Genomic DNA, 14,946 nt, shown 5'->3' with positions numbered 1-14,946 from the left:
AACTTTGTTTACAGTTTGTTCCTCGACATTACGCAAGCTCTCTTCCAGGTTCACCGAGGCGTCTTCCTTCTCGATTCCTTGACATTAATCTTCCATGCCTCTCTCCCTGCCAGTTTCCCCGAGCAGGACTCAGGGCAGAGTTGCCCAGAACATAACCACAAAGACAACTCTTGGTAACTAACTTAACCCTTAACTAAGTTACTAGACCATGTGACTCACTTTTTTTCCCAGCAGAATTCAAACAGCTCACACTAACATACTGGTACAGCTCTAACATAAACCACTATATTTGTCAGCTCCAACCACTAAGCAGGACTCACTGTCGACCCCTGGACCCACAGAGCCTCTGATCAGCAAAAAGTCCATCGGTAAACAGTTCACTACCTCTGTTACGAAAAGGCATCTTCAATCTTATTCTGGCTGAACATGAAACCCAGTATGGCAGGTTGCTCCTGATAGGTGCCCCAAGTGGATCTGCATGAACAGACGTTGCATGCTCGGATGGAGCAGTCGTCCTGGAGAGTCAGTTGAGACTCGGCTGCATGGCAACAAGCAGATTACAGTCAGTGTGGAATCAGACGCTTCGGAGTTCACAGACCGGTTCACACTACAGGAGTCAGTCCAGGTGAAGGGAAACATAGCTCCAAATAGTATTCATTCAAAGAAAAGAACAGAATGATTCGGCTGTAAAATACCGTGAATCGCGGACAGAGACTTCTTGACTCCTTTAAATCAAGGGTGTCCGTCACACAAGGGGCCGAATTTTCAAACACTAAACCAAACATAATTCATTTTATTTATTGATATAGTCGCAGATTTTATTACGGGAAGCTAATTTTAAAATCGACTCGTAACACAAGAGTCGATTTTCCCTCTTTTTTTTTTTTTTCCCAAATATTAATCCATAGTCCCATTGTACTTGCAGTTTTTTCCCCCAGAATAATGCTTGACGTCATCTCCACTTGCTGGCCTGACAGGACATGACAAGTCAGTGATCTAGTCTTTGGTGCACTCGAAATTAGTTTTAAACTTCTCGATCTCTAATTGGATTGTAGCTGTAACTATGTCGCTGCAGAAAATGACTTGCAGTGGCCGGAGTTGTGACTTGAAAGGCAAATGACCTGCAGGTACTGGTGAGGCTCATAAGCAGCGAGGGTGAAGGAGCCATTAAACTTCATGGAAAGGTTATTACACCTCATTCGAAGCTCGTAAACGTAAATACATACGTGAACGATTACTCAACAGAGATGAGATATGATATGAGATATGAGATGTGAGCGATATGAGATGTGAGCGATATGAGAGATGAGATGAGATGAGATGAGATGAGATGAGATGAGATGAGATGAGATGAGATGAGATGAGATGAGATGAGATGAGATGAGATGAGAGATGAGATATGAGGAGATGAGATGAGATGAGATGAGATATGAGGAGATGAGATATGATGAGATATGATGAGATGAGATATGATGAGATGAGCTATGAGATATGAGATATGAGATGAGATGAGAGATGAGATATGAGATATGAGATGAGAGATGAGATATGAGGAGATGAGATGAGAGATGAGATATGAGGAGATGAGATGAGAGATGAGATGAGAGATGAGATATGAGGAGATGAGATGAGATGAGATATGAGGAGATGAGATATGATGAGATATGAGATGAGATGAGATATGAGATATGAGAGATGAGATATGAGATATGAGATATGAGATGAGATATGAGATATGAGAGATGAGGAGATGAGATGAGATGAGATGAGATGAGATGAGATGAGATGTGAGATATGATGAGATGAGATATGATGAGATGAGATATGATGAGATGAGAGATGAGAGATGAGAGATGAGATGAGATGAGAGATGAGAGATGAGATGAGATGAGATATGATGAGATGAGATATGATGAGATATGAGAGATGAGATATGAGAGATGAGATATGAGATATGAGATGAGAGATGAGATATGAGGAGATGAGATGAGAGATGAGATGAGAGATGAGATATGAGGAGATGAGATGAGATGAGATATGAGGAGATGAGATATGATGAGATATGAGATGAGATGAGATATGAGATATGAGAGATGAGATATGAGATATGAGATATGAGATGAGATATGAGATATGAGAGATGAGGAGATGAGATGAGATGAGATGAGATGAGATGAGATGAGATGTGAGATATGATGAGATGAGATATGATGAGATATGATGAGATGAGATATGATGAGATGAGATATGATGAGATGAGATATGATGAGATGAGATATGATGAGATGAGAGATGAGAGATGAGATGAGATGAGAGATGAGAGATGAGAGATGAGATGAGATGAGATATGATGAGATGAGATATGATGAGATATGATGAGATGAGATATGAGAGATGAGATATGAGATATGAGATGAGATGAGAGATGAGATATGAGATGAGAGATGAGATATGAGATATGAGATGAGAGATGAGATATGAGATGAGAGATGAGAGATGAGATATGAGATGAGAGATGAGATACGAGGAGATGAGATGAGAGATGAGATATGAGGAGATGAGATGAGAGATGAGATATGAGATGAGAGATGAGATACGAGGAGATGAGATGAGAGATGAGATATGAGGAGATGAGATGAGAGATGAGATATGAGGAGATGAGATGAGATATGAGATGAGAGATGAGATGAGAGATGAGATACGAGGAGATGAGATGAGAGATGAGATATGAGGAGATGAGATGAGAGATGAGATATGAGATGAGATACGAGGAGATGAGATGAGAGATGAGATATGAGGAGATGAGATGAGAGATGAGATATGAGGAGATATGAGATGAGATGAGATGAGATGAGATGAGATGAGATGAGATGAGATGAGATATGAGATGAGATGAGATGAGATATGAGATATGAGAGATGAGAGATGAGAGATGAGAGATGAGAGATGAGATGAGAGATGAGATATGAGGAGATGAGATGAGATATGAGGAGATATGAGATGAGATGAGATGAGATGAGATGAGATGAGATATGAGATATGAGAGATGAGAGATGAGAGATGAGATATGAGAGATGAGAGATGAGGAGATGAGGAGATGAGATGAGATATGAGGAGATATGAGGAGATAGGAGATGAGATATGAGGAGATATGAGGAGAGATGAGATTTAATCCTACAGTGTGGAAATCCAAAGAGTCAGAGCAGCCAATGACAACAAAGACATGTCTATGTCAACAATCGCAACAATCTGGAGGTGGCTAATGCCTGATGGGTAATCAAACACAATGACTAGAACACTCCTGTAGTGTGTGGCCGAGTGCCAAGTGAACACACATGTCATTCGCACACACTTTACTCTTCACAGGCCCTTGTTGGTCCAACATCAACAGTAATGTACCTGAGCACATTTACGGCCATAAAGTTCGGCTGAGGTACTAAAAGAGCGGAATGCCTTGTTTATACGCTTTGCTACCGGAGACTGTCTTATCCTCTGACTTCCTCTTCCTTCTCCTCTGTTTCCTTTCAACAAGAGAGGCCTGTCGAAATCCGGCCCTAAGCCCAAGAGCCCCAGACAATTAAGTGAAGTCGGCATCTTGCTGGGACACTGCAGCAACATGGCTGCAGCATTGCGTCCATATGGTGGTGCTGTCTTTGAAATTGGATTCCCACTTACATCCACGGTTTTCGCAAATCCTGAGATTCCACTTCTGAGAGACGTGGCCCCTCTGACATTCTGCTCTTTCCGCTGCTATCGTCTTTTTAAAAAAAAATTTTTGGTATATTGACGGCGATTGTCTACGGCTTCAAGAAGTCACGGCCATATTTTCTCTTTGTTGCTCAATCCAGGCAAAGGAGAACTCTTCAGATCTGTCGCACCCACTCACGAAAAGGTCCCTATAGGCCCCAAGCACAGCCTGTCTCGGCCCTTACCAGCACCCGAGGCCCCTCTGCCAGTGCACCCGAAACAAGCGCAGACACCCACAGACTCCTTGGTCAGTCCACCACAACCGAGAGAGCCGTACACAAATCTAGAGCAACCGAACCACCAACAACCCTCAATATATAAACCAATCACGGGACCAAAACTGTTACTCCGCGAAACAGAGGCCAGCTCAAAGGTGTTGACTCACACTGGCAAAGAAAGTCATGCAAACCCACAGACCATGACCACAGATCCATCACCAGAGCAATCCCCATCACATCCAGTTGCCCAGATTCCAGAGCGACCACAATCCCAACCAACTTCCAAGCCAGTCACACCAGGGCCAAAACAACACCACCTGACACCCACGGACAAGATCGCGAGTGAAAGACAAAAACAAACCACCACCAAGCCCTTTTCGCAGAGACCAGGTCAGCCACCCAAATACCCATCGCCATCTAGGAAGGAATCTAAACTGCCACACAAATCCAGTGAGGCCCCCAAACACAGCCTCCAACGCCATAAAACTTCTCAGCCCAGGACAAAATCCCAAGCAAAGAACCAGACCACACCATTTGTAGCTCCGAAACGACAACATGTTTCTTTGAAAAAAGCTCAGACAAACCCACCACTGAAAAACAAGACCCAATTCACTGAAACCAAAAGTGGGAGAGTTCTTGAAACTCTGCAGCCTAATTTGCAGCAGGGGCCACAAACTAAAGCAGGAGAACCAAAGACTCACAGCACATTGAGAACACAATCTCAGACGAAGCCGCCAAGTGAAGTACAGCATCAACAACATTATCAGCCTGATGACCAAGCAAGGACGAGTCCACAGCTCCTTGACCTTGATCAATCAGAACCTAAACCTAGTCTCGAGTTTTCCATTCCCAGGCCAAAAGTGCAGTCAAAGACACATCAACCCACACTCAAGTTAAATGCAGAACCCAGGACACGTCAACCGACACCCAGGTCAGACACAGAACCCAGGACACGTCAACAGACACCCAGGTCAGACACAGAACCTAGGACACGTCAACCGACACCCAGGTTAGACAGAGAACCCAGGACACGTCAACCGACACCCAGGTCAGACACAGAACCCAGGAGACATCAACCGACACCCAGGTCAGACACAGAACCCAGGGGACATCAACCGACACCCAGGTCAGACACAGAACCCAGGAGGCGTCAACAGATGCCCAGTTCAGACACAGAACCCAGGACACGTCAACAGACACCCAGGTTAGACACAGAACCCAGGACACGTCAACCGACACCCAGGTTAGACACAGAACCTAGGACACATGAACAGACACCCAGGTTAGACACAGAACCCAGGACACGTCAACCGACACCCAGGTTAGACAGAGAACCCAGGACACGTCAACAGACACCCAGGTTAGACACAGAACCTAGGACACGTCAACAGACACCCAGTTCAGACACAGAACCCATGAGACATCAACAGACACTGCGGTCAGACACAGAACCCAGGACATGTCAACAGACACCCAGGTCAGACACAGAACCCATGAGACATCAACAGACACCCAGGTTAGGCACAGAAACCAGGACACATCAACCCACACCCAAGTTAGGCACAGAACCCAGAACGCATCAACAGACACCCGGGTTGTACACAGAACCCAGGACACATGAACAGACACCCAAGTTAGGCACAGAACCCAGGAGACATCAACCAACACCCAGGTTAGACATAGAACCCAGGACACATCAACAGACACTCAGGTTGAACGCAGAACCAAAGACCGATCAACCGACACCCAGGTTAGACACAGAACCCAGGAGACATCAACCGACAACCAGGTTAGGCACAGAACCCAGGACACATGAACAGACACCCAGGTTAGACACAGAATCCAGGAGACATCAACAGACATCCAGGTTAGACACAGAACCAAAGACAAATCAACAGACACCCAGGCTGTACACAGAACCCAGGACACATGAACAGACACCCAGGTTAGGCACAGAACCCAGGAGACATCAACCCACACTCGGGTTAGACACAGAACCCAGGACACGTCAACAGACACCCAGGTTGTACACAGAACCAAAGATAACTCAGCAGACACCCAGTTTGAACGTAGAACCAAAGAATGGAGAGCTAAATAAAGAACCAAAGACAAAGGTCCAGCAACTATCACATGTTCCACCCACAACTCAACCATCAATAGTCCAAATGCTTAACACAGAAGTTCCCCCCATGTCCCTCCCGGCATCTAACTACCAACCTCAACCTGGGATTCAAATTCAACTTCCGACCAAGAGTGACCCAACCAAGACCCTTCCATCAGTCCCAGCCGGTAAACCTTGCATTCTCCACAACAGTATGAAAATATTAAAATCTGACATTTACCGTAGTGAAATAAACAATAAGAATCCAAGTATAAATGTGTGACTTATAAATATGAAGCAACATCAACAACAAACTGTTTGACATAACGACCAGGGAGGGTGAGTTCCAGTGAATAAGAGCGAAGGCCAAAGGCTTGATTTCCTGGCCTGAACCCTCCTCCCACTTTCACCTCTGCGTTTGGCCTACCTCCGTGTGGGACACAGCCAGAAAATCAGTTCCACTTGGGTTTGTTGATGGTGTTTTATATAACACATTTATGCAAGGATTTAAACCAATTCATTTAAACCAAACCAAAAAAATATACATATATATCCTGAACTGTACGTTCATATCATCTTAGATAAAGAGTTTTCTTTCATACAGCTCCTAGTCCAGCGGAAGGGGGCAAGCCTCTACCTCAACCTGCCCTGGCTACAGAAACCCCTGCTAGTTACCATCATGGTAAACCCCACTGTCCCGTTACCATGTCTGCTTTGGGCAAATCCCATGGAACACAATGCTTTCAGTTGTACGTCGAGCCGTTGAATGATGTCAGCGCTTCCCCATTTCCATCTTCATCCAACACACGCCACCTGGTCATTATCCCTACCTCCATGTGTGCCTTTACTTTCCACCCAGCACACGCGCCTCACCCACCTGCAACCAGCGCAGCCTGGCTCATGTGTCTACCTTCATGTGTCCGTCATCTTCGTCCGTCACTCCTCTGCATTCTGCTCTGTCATTCATTCCATTCAGGTTGAGCGCCGTGGAGTCTCTTGTTAACCGCACCAATTGCCTTTCTGCTCATCTAGGTACCGGACCGTCCGTTGTCGAGGACGCTCGCTCTTCCACTAGCTCTGCGGCTAATCCGGCCGGACGAAATGCAACGCTGTTTCGCGACAGAGTTCCTCCTGACTCCACCCGTAACGGTGGCAGATCTATCCCTCCGTCAAAGACACTCACCCCCTCTCCTAGCTCCAACACACCCAAGGGTAATGGAGCACTTCATTTCTATCCCGTCTATGGCCTTTTTTTTCAGATGACCGCAGGAAAAAAAACAGCCTCTCTGCTTTCTCTTTGCACTCGCACCTGAAGCTCTATTCGCGTCTGATTAAAAATGACTTCTTGCTGGCCTCATGGGAGGAAGACGCTGGCCGAGACGCACCACGTTACAAACCAACCACGCCAAATAAAGCATGGTGCCGACAGAACTGTCATCACAGCCACTCACTCCATCCTTCCCACTTTGTGTTTCTGCTGCGTGAGCGAGTTACGGAGAGCGGGGAGTAGGCCCGGCTGAAGGCATGAGTCTGGCCAATTCCGCCTCGACATTGTTGGTTAATGAGCTTGCAGCTAACCAAACAATCCGGCTTCACCACACTCACTTCTTTTCTTTTGACCTGTTTGTTCCAGAGAAAGGCTAACAAAGATGTTTTTCCCTCCAACAGCCGGCGGGGCGCAGCATAGGGGCATTGCTCGTCCTAAGCCCGTGGTATGGTCCAAAGATCAACTTGGTAAAGACAATGAGCTTTCAGTGTTCCTCATGCACTAACACGCGCGGCACTGTCACGTCCCACACAGTCGCGGCGACGTGTGCTTCTGTCACAGTCCTCTCACGCTTCGTTGTTGTCGACTCGCCCGTCACTGTGTCTTGTGTCAACTGCAAAAAAAAAACCCGACTGAAACTGAAGCCACTGCAATTCGTTCACCTGTCCTGCCGTTTACTGGTAACCGGACCACTCATCAGCAGGACTGCTACATGTGGTACCGAACCCCCTTTGAGGTCCAACGACTTTGTTTCCATTCTACTGGGCATGCTTAGTCAATTACCGTAATTGAGTCCATCTTGAGTTGCAAACCAAGTCTGGACCACATGCATTCACTGCGATGCTCCAATCACTCCTGAGCGTCGCAAAGAAAAGTGGTGCTTCAGTCTCATGTCGCAGCTGGTGTGTGTTGTTTCTGGAAACTTGGATGGTTTCAGAGGTCTTCCAGGATTTGCCAGTCCCTCTGGAAGAACTTCTATTCAAAGCTCGCCACCCAAATACAAAGCTCCCATTGACCGTTCCTGCCTTTTTTTCCTGTACATGTAGTCTAGTTCGTGAAGTTACCGACTCTAGAAACGCACTCAGGGAGCACAGACCTCCGGCGAACCATTCAATCCTAAACTGAATTATTGTTTTTTTTCAACCTAGAATTAATGTTGCCCAGTTTCATGGCTCCAGATGGTAATTCGGAACACCTCCCGAATTCAGTCATTTGTCCGAAAAAACAAACAAAACGAAAAGAAAATTTAAATCCATTCATCTACTTTTGAGTTGTTGTCCTTACAGACAGACAATATACATCATATTCTTTGCTTCGTAGGTCATGAGATGGTAGATATTTTGCCCTCAGCTACTGGTTCCACGGCTAGTAAGGTTTTATGAGAGAGTTGAGCTACCTGGAGACTCTTGTATCAATGTCTACGTCACATATTTCAGGAACTGAAGCTGATTCTCAGTGAAGCAGGTAGTCTGGACTGTTCCATAGAAGTAGGCTGAAACGCGGGACACATTAAAATAATCTCACAAAAAGGCAGCTAGTTCTGACTAGACGCCACGTTATTGAGGTTGATCCACAGATTATATGTCTCTCAGTTGATGGGGCCAAACCTGAGTTATTCGACAGTGGGAGGTCTCTGTAAGAAGGAAGTCTGGGGCCTCTAAACTTCGGCTGCTGCTTTAGCTGAAGAAAATGGGTGGATGCAAGGTTAGTGTTAAAGACTTTGAGAATCCAGGGTTTGTTTTTTTTTACTAACTTATAATACAATATACTGAGGTATTTTGCCTTCGGCTTGTCTTTTGAGATACTTCATGATTTAGTGAGCTAATGAAATGCATTTTGGAGAGGGTGGTTTCATGTTGGCGAATGAAAGCGGACTTAGCCTTGAGGCTTAAAGGGACTGGTGTGTTTAATGGGCCGTGTCAACCTGCGAGTCCCATCCAAGGAATTTGATTCTGGTTGCAAAAACAACACCCTCAGTGGTGTGAGACGGTGGAGTGTATTTTCAGGCGGAATGTTTTTCTTGACCAAATCGCAGTGTTTGGATCGCTCACATTTTTACATTCTCACTCCGCGGAAGATGAAGATATCTGACAGAAACCAGTTCTCACTGCTGCTTTAAATCACACAGCTAACCGTGACGCACCAGGCGCTCTGCGTCAACCTTCGCTTTCTGCGGAGTCTTGTTAACATCAGGTTTTATCGCTTCGTCTCCTTTTTGTTCTCCCCGACTTTGTGAAGATGGACAACCAAATTGGGCCCTAAAATATTGCTGGACTTCCTACAGGTGGTTGCTATTAGCAGAGCGATAAGCTGGTTATAGTCTGGGGGCACACATCTGAGTCTTTTTGGCAGATCCTATTTCACTTTGTCTTCCTAGTCTCTGTGGATAAGTCTTTGGATGACAGTCGGATCGAAGTGATTTGTGTGGAGGTCAACTCGAGGAGTGTCCAGTGAGGACACAAATTCATGAGAATTGATTTGGAAATTGAGTGCTGTTGGAATACCGATGATGGCCGGAGCAGAAATATCCATGGTGCTGGCGTGGAATACGGAATTCTAATCCCTGTTTATGTGATTATAGAGCAAAAAAAAAAAAGAAGTGAAAAATGAAATGTTGCGTCAAAACCTTGACATTTCTGGAGTGATACTGAGTTTCAGCACTAGAAACAAGAAGTCAGCCTTCATTAACTTTCTTATGGAGAAGAAGCGGTTGTTCATTCAGAGAGCAAATCTGAAAAGCGCCACATTTGCGTGTTGCCGATTTCCTCTTTGATCAGTCACAGACCCCGACTGTGGCGGCTGGTGCAACCTGCCTGGCTTTCATGTGCTTTATTGTTGCTTGTTTCATGCCTTGGTGTGTGAACTCATGTTGCAAAGCCTCGCAGCGGTCTTCCCCTCTGCTCAAGCATCACTCTCTTTGCAGATCCATGGCATTCCTCTTCACGTTATTGCACTATTAAACATGATTGTTTTCAGTGCTCTGCCTCTTCTCCAGGGCCGGCCAACTTTGGGGCAGCCAGCATTGTCAGTCTAAAGTTGTGTGTTGTGTTGTGTGCAGTTCTGCACCCCTCTGTGCCTGTGAAGCCCGTGAAGAGACCCAACCTGGTGGGGATTCCCAATGAACACGGTAAGGGCAGATGCTTGGACCAACATTTAATGGCAATCGCCGCGCTGCTTTTTTAATGTTCTGTCAGTATCACGACCATATGAACTGTAAATGTAGTTTACTAGAAGATGAAGCCTGTAACAGCGTGGCCTAGATTCCTTAGTGGTGAAAGCATTTGTTTACTACCTCCACATGAAGCACATTTGTTCACTGCAAAGTCGACATCCCATCAAGTTGGATGGTTCTCCTTCAGCTTTGGCTGAATATCCTGCACTTTCAGACAAACAAATGGGGCGACATTAGTGTGGGCGCACGGAATCAATCGTCCTCTCACGAAGAGAAGTGGGGAACACAGGTGCCACTCGGGTGGCAGTCGCTGTAACATTCCCACAGGGAAACCTGCCATTGCACTTGACTCAACCGCTTATCCGTCATGCTGCGTCACCTGACCTTCTTCATCCCCAAACAGTGTTCAGTTACCCATCACACACACCATCCCACCGCTGTCACAGTGTCAGAAACACTCGCAAACCTCAAGTATATGGGGGCTTTCCCACTATCATCTCCACCAAAACTCGAAGTACATAGTGCCAAAAATGTTGAAATGTGAATGCAAATGAACCGGGATTAGGCCCCGGACTCAAGTCCATCCAGAGAGGTGGAGTTTGTCCCAGATCTTTCTTGTATTTTGGCCCAGAAAACCCAGAGTTAAATGCAGGAAAATGGCACTGATACTCTGCGAGTGTACAGGATGCCTTGTCGGTACTTGGGCGGGAAAAAGCAGCTCTCAGTCGTATGGCATTGACCGTTGTAAAGTGGACTACTTCGTCCAACACTGACACAGAACTAGTCAGCCTTCTGCGTGTTGACACAAAGGGCTCTCAATGGAATGATGTTTTCTCCTTCAATGGCATTTCCGACGCCATATGCTGCACTTGACTGGACTATTCTACATGTCCAGGACACTTCAGGTCGGGGTTAAAACACGGGGTGGCGCTGTGCAAGGTTTCCAGCGCTGTGTTGGGGTTAAAACACAGTGCCACCCCGTGTTTTAACCCCAAGTCACTACATGACTGTGAGGTCACTTGGTATATATAGTACCTTGTGAGCCTGACTCACTGTGCCACGTTTGACACCGATTAATGAGTCAGAAAATGCTAGCAGGTAAAATATTTATTCGCAACAATGAAGGCTGACTCTGAGTCAAGGCTCAACAGAAATATACATTGTTACAAGTGTTTTTGTTTTGCCACATTAACAAGTCTTTGACAGAGACGGCTGTTCGCGCTGAAACTACACTTCTGTGCATACTGCCCCCAGGTGGCCGGAGTCAGTAATGGGAGGTCTGGTCAGGCACAGTCAGCCATGAAACTGACTCATCTCTTCAGACTTGGGCCTGTAGCGTCAGATTACGAGGTGTTCCTGCACCAACAGTCGCCACCATGCTGCACTACTTCTTCTCTTCTACATTTCCATTTTGAGAAATCACGGCTCTTGGGAGCCGTCAAATTAACAACATGTATATTTCACAGAGTGTTTGCACGTTTGCTGCCAACAGACTCTTTCTGGCGGACTTCTTCTCCCCCATCAATATCTCATTACACAACGATCAGCCTGTGATCTTTCAGCAGCCGAGCAAAAGGCCACAGAGTTGCTGAGCAAAGATGGCCAGAGCAGATGGATCACAACTGTGGGAGCAGAAAGAAAAACCATTTCTTCCTCTGTCCTCAGATAAACCCATGGATCTGAAGCAAGGAGACAAGATGTCCTTCTCGAAGCCATTAGTGTCAAGGCAGCAGACAACAACCCCTGCCCTGAAAAGCCTGAGTAAATATGACTTGAAATGATTTTGCGGTTGTTGTCGTTCATTATCGTGACAAAACAATGCTGCTCTCTTTTGCTCCCAGAAATGGACTTGAAAAAAGCAGACAAGGCGGCCATCTTGAAGCCACTACCTCCTCTCCCAAAGCGGCAGACGACTAACGCCACCCCGGCAGTGAACAGTTTCAGCGACATCACTTTCAACGGTGAGGCCATCTCTTCGATAGCGGCCATCTTCCTCGAAAACCTTCGGTGACAAAACCCGCCAAAGATGAGGAACCTATCGTTTTAATCTTGAGAGAAATTCACAATACAACACACGGAAACGCAACTCTTTAGAGCAATGTCTATGAAGCGATCAGTTGGATCTTCGCTGAGCTCAGGATGCAGCCAGTACGCAACATGGGAACCGCTATACAGTAACTGTTACCCACGACAGCCACAGGTAACCCAAACCCATAGGTGGCCCCTCAGGTAAATGACAAAAATGCATTGGCCTGAATAGAGAATTGGATGGTACGATGACTCCAACCAGGCACGTACACTCTAGATTGTACGGCACAAGATACACGTTTCTTACCTGAATTTTCCCGCTTCCATTCCAGCCACCCGCTTTGACAAAAATGAGAATTCATCAATTTTCAGTTCCCAGCCGACGTCAGATGTCGACGCCATGGGCAGGAAGCGGTACACTGGTGGGTTCTGTGTTTTATTTGTTGCGTTCCATCAGCAGCTAGACATGACCAACGAAATCTTTCTTCGTCGTCTTCACTATCTGCAGCTGACCATGTGGTCTACAAGACTGATAAAAAGCCAAACGAGCCGTGCTCCATCACGTCCTCCCTGGCCTACTTCCCAGACGAAGAAGGCGTCGACAGGAATGTGACCAATCCCCCCAGCGTGGCGCCCTCCAACCTCACCGTGGTCACGGTGGAAGGCTGCCCTTCATTCGTCATTCTGGACTGGGAGAAATCCGATAATGAGACCAAAGGTGAAGACTGTTACCAGGCGACGTCATGCGTGATATTAAAACCCAAATTATTTTTCTTTGTCTAGAATATGAAGTTGTATCGACCACTAAGGGACCAAATGGCCAGGAAGTCTCTATATTGACGACGAACCAGACGCACACAGCGGTTGAGAATCTCAAACCCGAGAGCAGGTACGTTTGTGCAGCACGGTCTCATTCCCAAAGCATTGCGACTCAAGCGGCTTTTGCATGATATGCTGGCGCCGAATGCTGCGTTATACAGGCTTTTAGCTAGGAGGGCGTCTGGGCGTCTGCAAAACATGAGAAAATGGATGCCCGATTCTCGACCGTAGCTTGGTATATGGCGGCATCTGGCGGCCAAGCTACGCTTATGTCATGTTTTGCAGATGCCCAGACGCCCTCCTAGCTAAAAGCCTAGTGGTGTATGGCGACTGACTGTGGGCAGCACAATGCGTAAAAGAAAGGTAGTTAGGGTTAGGGGTTTGCCATGGGATGGTGCTCCTTTGGCGGCGGTGAGAAGCCACGCCAGATAAGGTGCTATTTATACCAGGAGAAAGTAACTTGAAGAACGTCTTAAAACGCATGTGTCCCCCTTGGAGATAGGATGGGATGAACTCCACCCTCCAAAATCCCTGAACAGGAGGCAGCTTCATAGGCGTTGAGATCCCTTTTGAGACACTTGCCAGACCTAAACATTGAAAAATGTTTAGGCCCCTGCATCATAACAGCGAGTCATACCGATGTCTAGCTCAGCGACGTTTGGTGGAGGAGGCCCACCCTTTGCCCTAACCGTGTTGGACAGTATGGTGGAGCACACATGCCACAGGAGGGGAAACCTTTGACTCAATTGAAAATCGAATGCATTAACTTGCAACACGGATGGCGCAAACTCCACTTGACAACCAGCCATTTGTTACAACTCATGAGCGACAATGCAATGGTTTGGCTCAGTTGCGGTCGTGCCACAGTCCTGCTTCCATCCTCTATCACTAACACGAAGCTGGAGAGGGAGCAGAGCAGCCAGTGACGTCAGTGAGGAAGCTATTCAAGGCCACCAGACAGAAGCATGGCTGAAGATCACCACGTCGACTATCTCGCGCAAAATCTCCCACCAGCAAAAGAGAACTGAATCATTTTGGTGGAGCAAAAACAAAATGGTCACTGTGGGTGGAGTGGGTTTTTAATTGGATCTCCGCATCTGGAAACTCGCAACTCACCAGAACCTTTTCCTGGGCTGGAGTTTGAGACCCAAACACTTGCCAGGACATCTGACTGCACCGTGCGGAATAACCATCAGCTGTGTGTGTGTGTGTGTGTGTGTGTGTTGCCCAAGGCTCGAAAAGAGAGTGAAAACCGAACACTTCTTGATGTCTGCGTTTGCTTCCATGTTTCTGTCAATGCACGTTTTTCATAAGATATTGTCCTTTCAGCTATGAGTTCAAAGTGACCCCGAAAAACGAGCTGGGAACGGGACCCTCCAGCGATCTGGTGTCATTCAGCACCGAGTCAGGCAAGTCATTACCACACACTGATGATCTTAGCGTAGCACCTCTGATGCCGAGCTTCAAAGGCGCTCAGTAGCGTGAATATTTCCTCGGGAATTGAGACAAGGATTGCTCGTAAACACCCCCCCGCACCCCCGAGTGCATCAGCGAAGGTTTTTACGTGATTTAATTCGGGATCGTAACGCTAAAA

General features: G+C 46.6%; 1 protein-coding gene across 5 annotated transcripts in view; it reads left to right on the top strand.

Annotated features, from left to right (window-relative positions):
* Positions 1-14,946, top strand: part of LOC128765526 (target of Nesh-SH3) — a 29,593-nt gene that overhangs the window by 10,185 nt on the left and 4,462 nt on the right. The window contains exons 8-19 of one of the 5 annotated variants that reach the window (XM_053876209.1): positions 114-173; positions 3,849-6,254; positions 6,671-6,748; positions 7,099-7,278; positions 7,735-7,800; positions 10,392-10,460; positions 12,171-12,266; positions 12,347-12,466; positions 12,866-12,955; positions 13,042-13,251; positions 13,317-13,422; positions 14,682-14,761. In XM_053876209.1, coding sequence (XP_053732184.1) covers positions 114-173; positions 3,849-6,254; positions 6,671-6,748; positions 7,099-7,278; positions 7,735-7,800; positions 10,392-10,460; positions 12,171-12,266; positions 12,347-12,466; positions 12,866-12,955; positions 13,042-13,251; positions 13,317-13,422; positions 14,682-14,761 — 3,561 coding nt within the window. The remainder of the gene's footprint in view (positions 1-113; positions 174-3,848; positions 6,255-6,670; positions 6,749-7,098; positions 7,279-7,734; positions 7,801-10,391; positions 10,461-12,170; positions 12,267-12,346; positions 12,467-12,865; positions 12,956-13,041; positions 13,252-13,316; positions 13,423-14,681; positions 14,762-14,946) is intronic. The other 4 variants (XM_053876210.1, XM_053876211.1, XM_053876212.1 and 1 more) reach the window with 4 other exon arrangements.

This window comes from Synchiropus splendidus, chromosome 10, assembly GCF_027744825.2.
Source record: "Synchiropus splendidus isolate RoL2022-P1 chromosome 10, RoL_Sspl_1.0, whole genome shotgun sequence".
Taxonomy (NCBI): Eukaryota; Metazoa; Chordata; class Actinopteri; order Syngnathiformes; family Callionymidae; genus Synchiropus; species Synchiropus splendidus.
The sequence above is the reverse complement of the archived record's forward strand: the minus strand, read 5'-3'. Positions and strand labels throughout refer to the sequence as shown.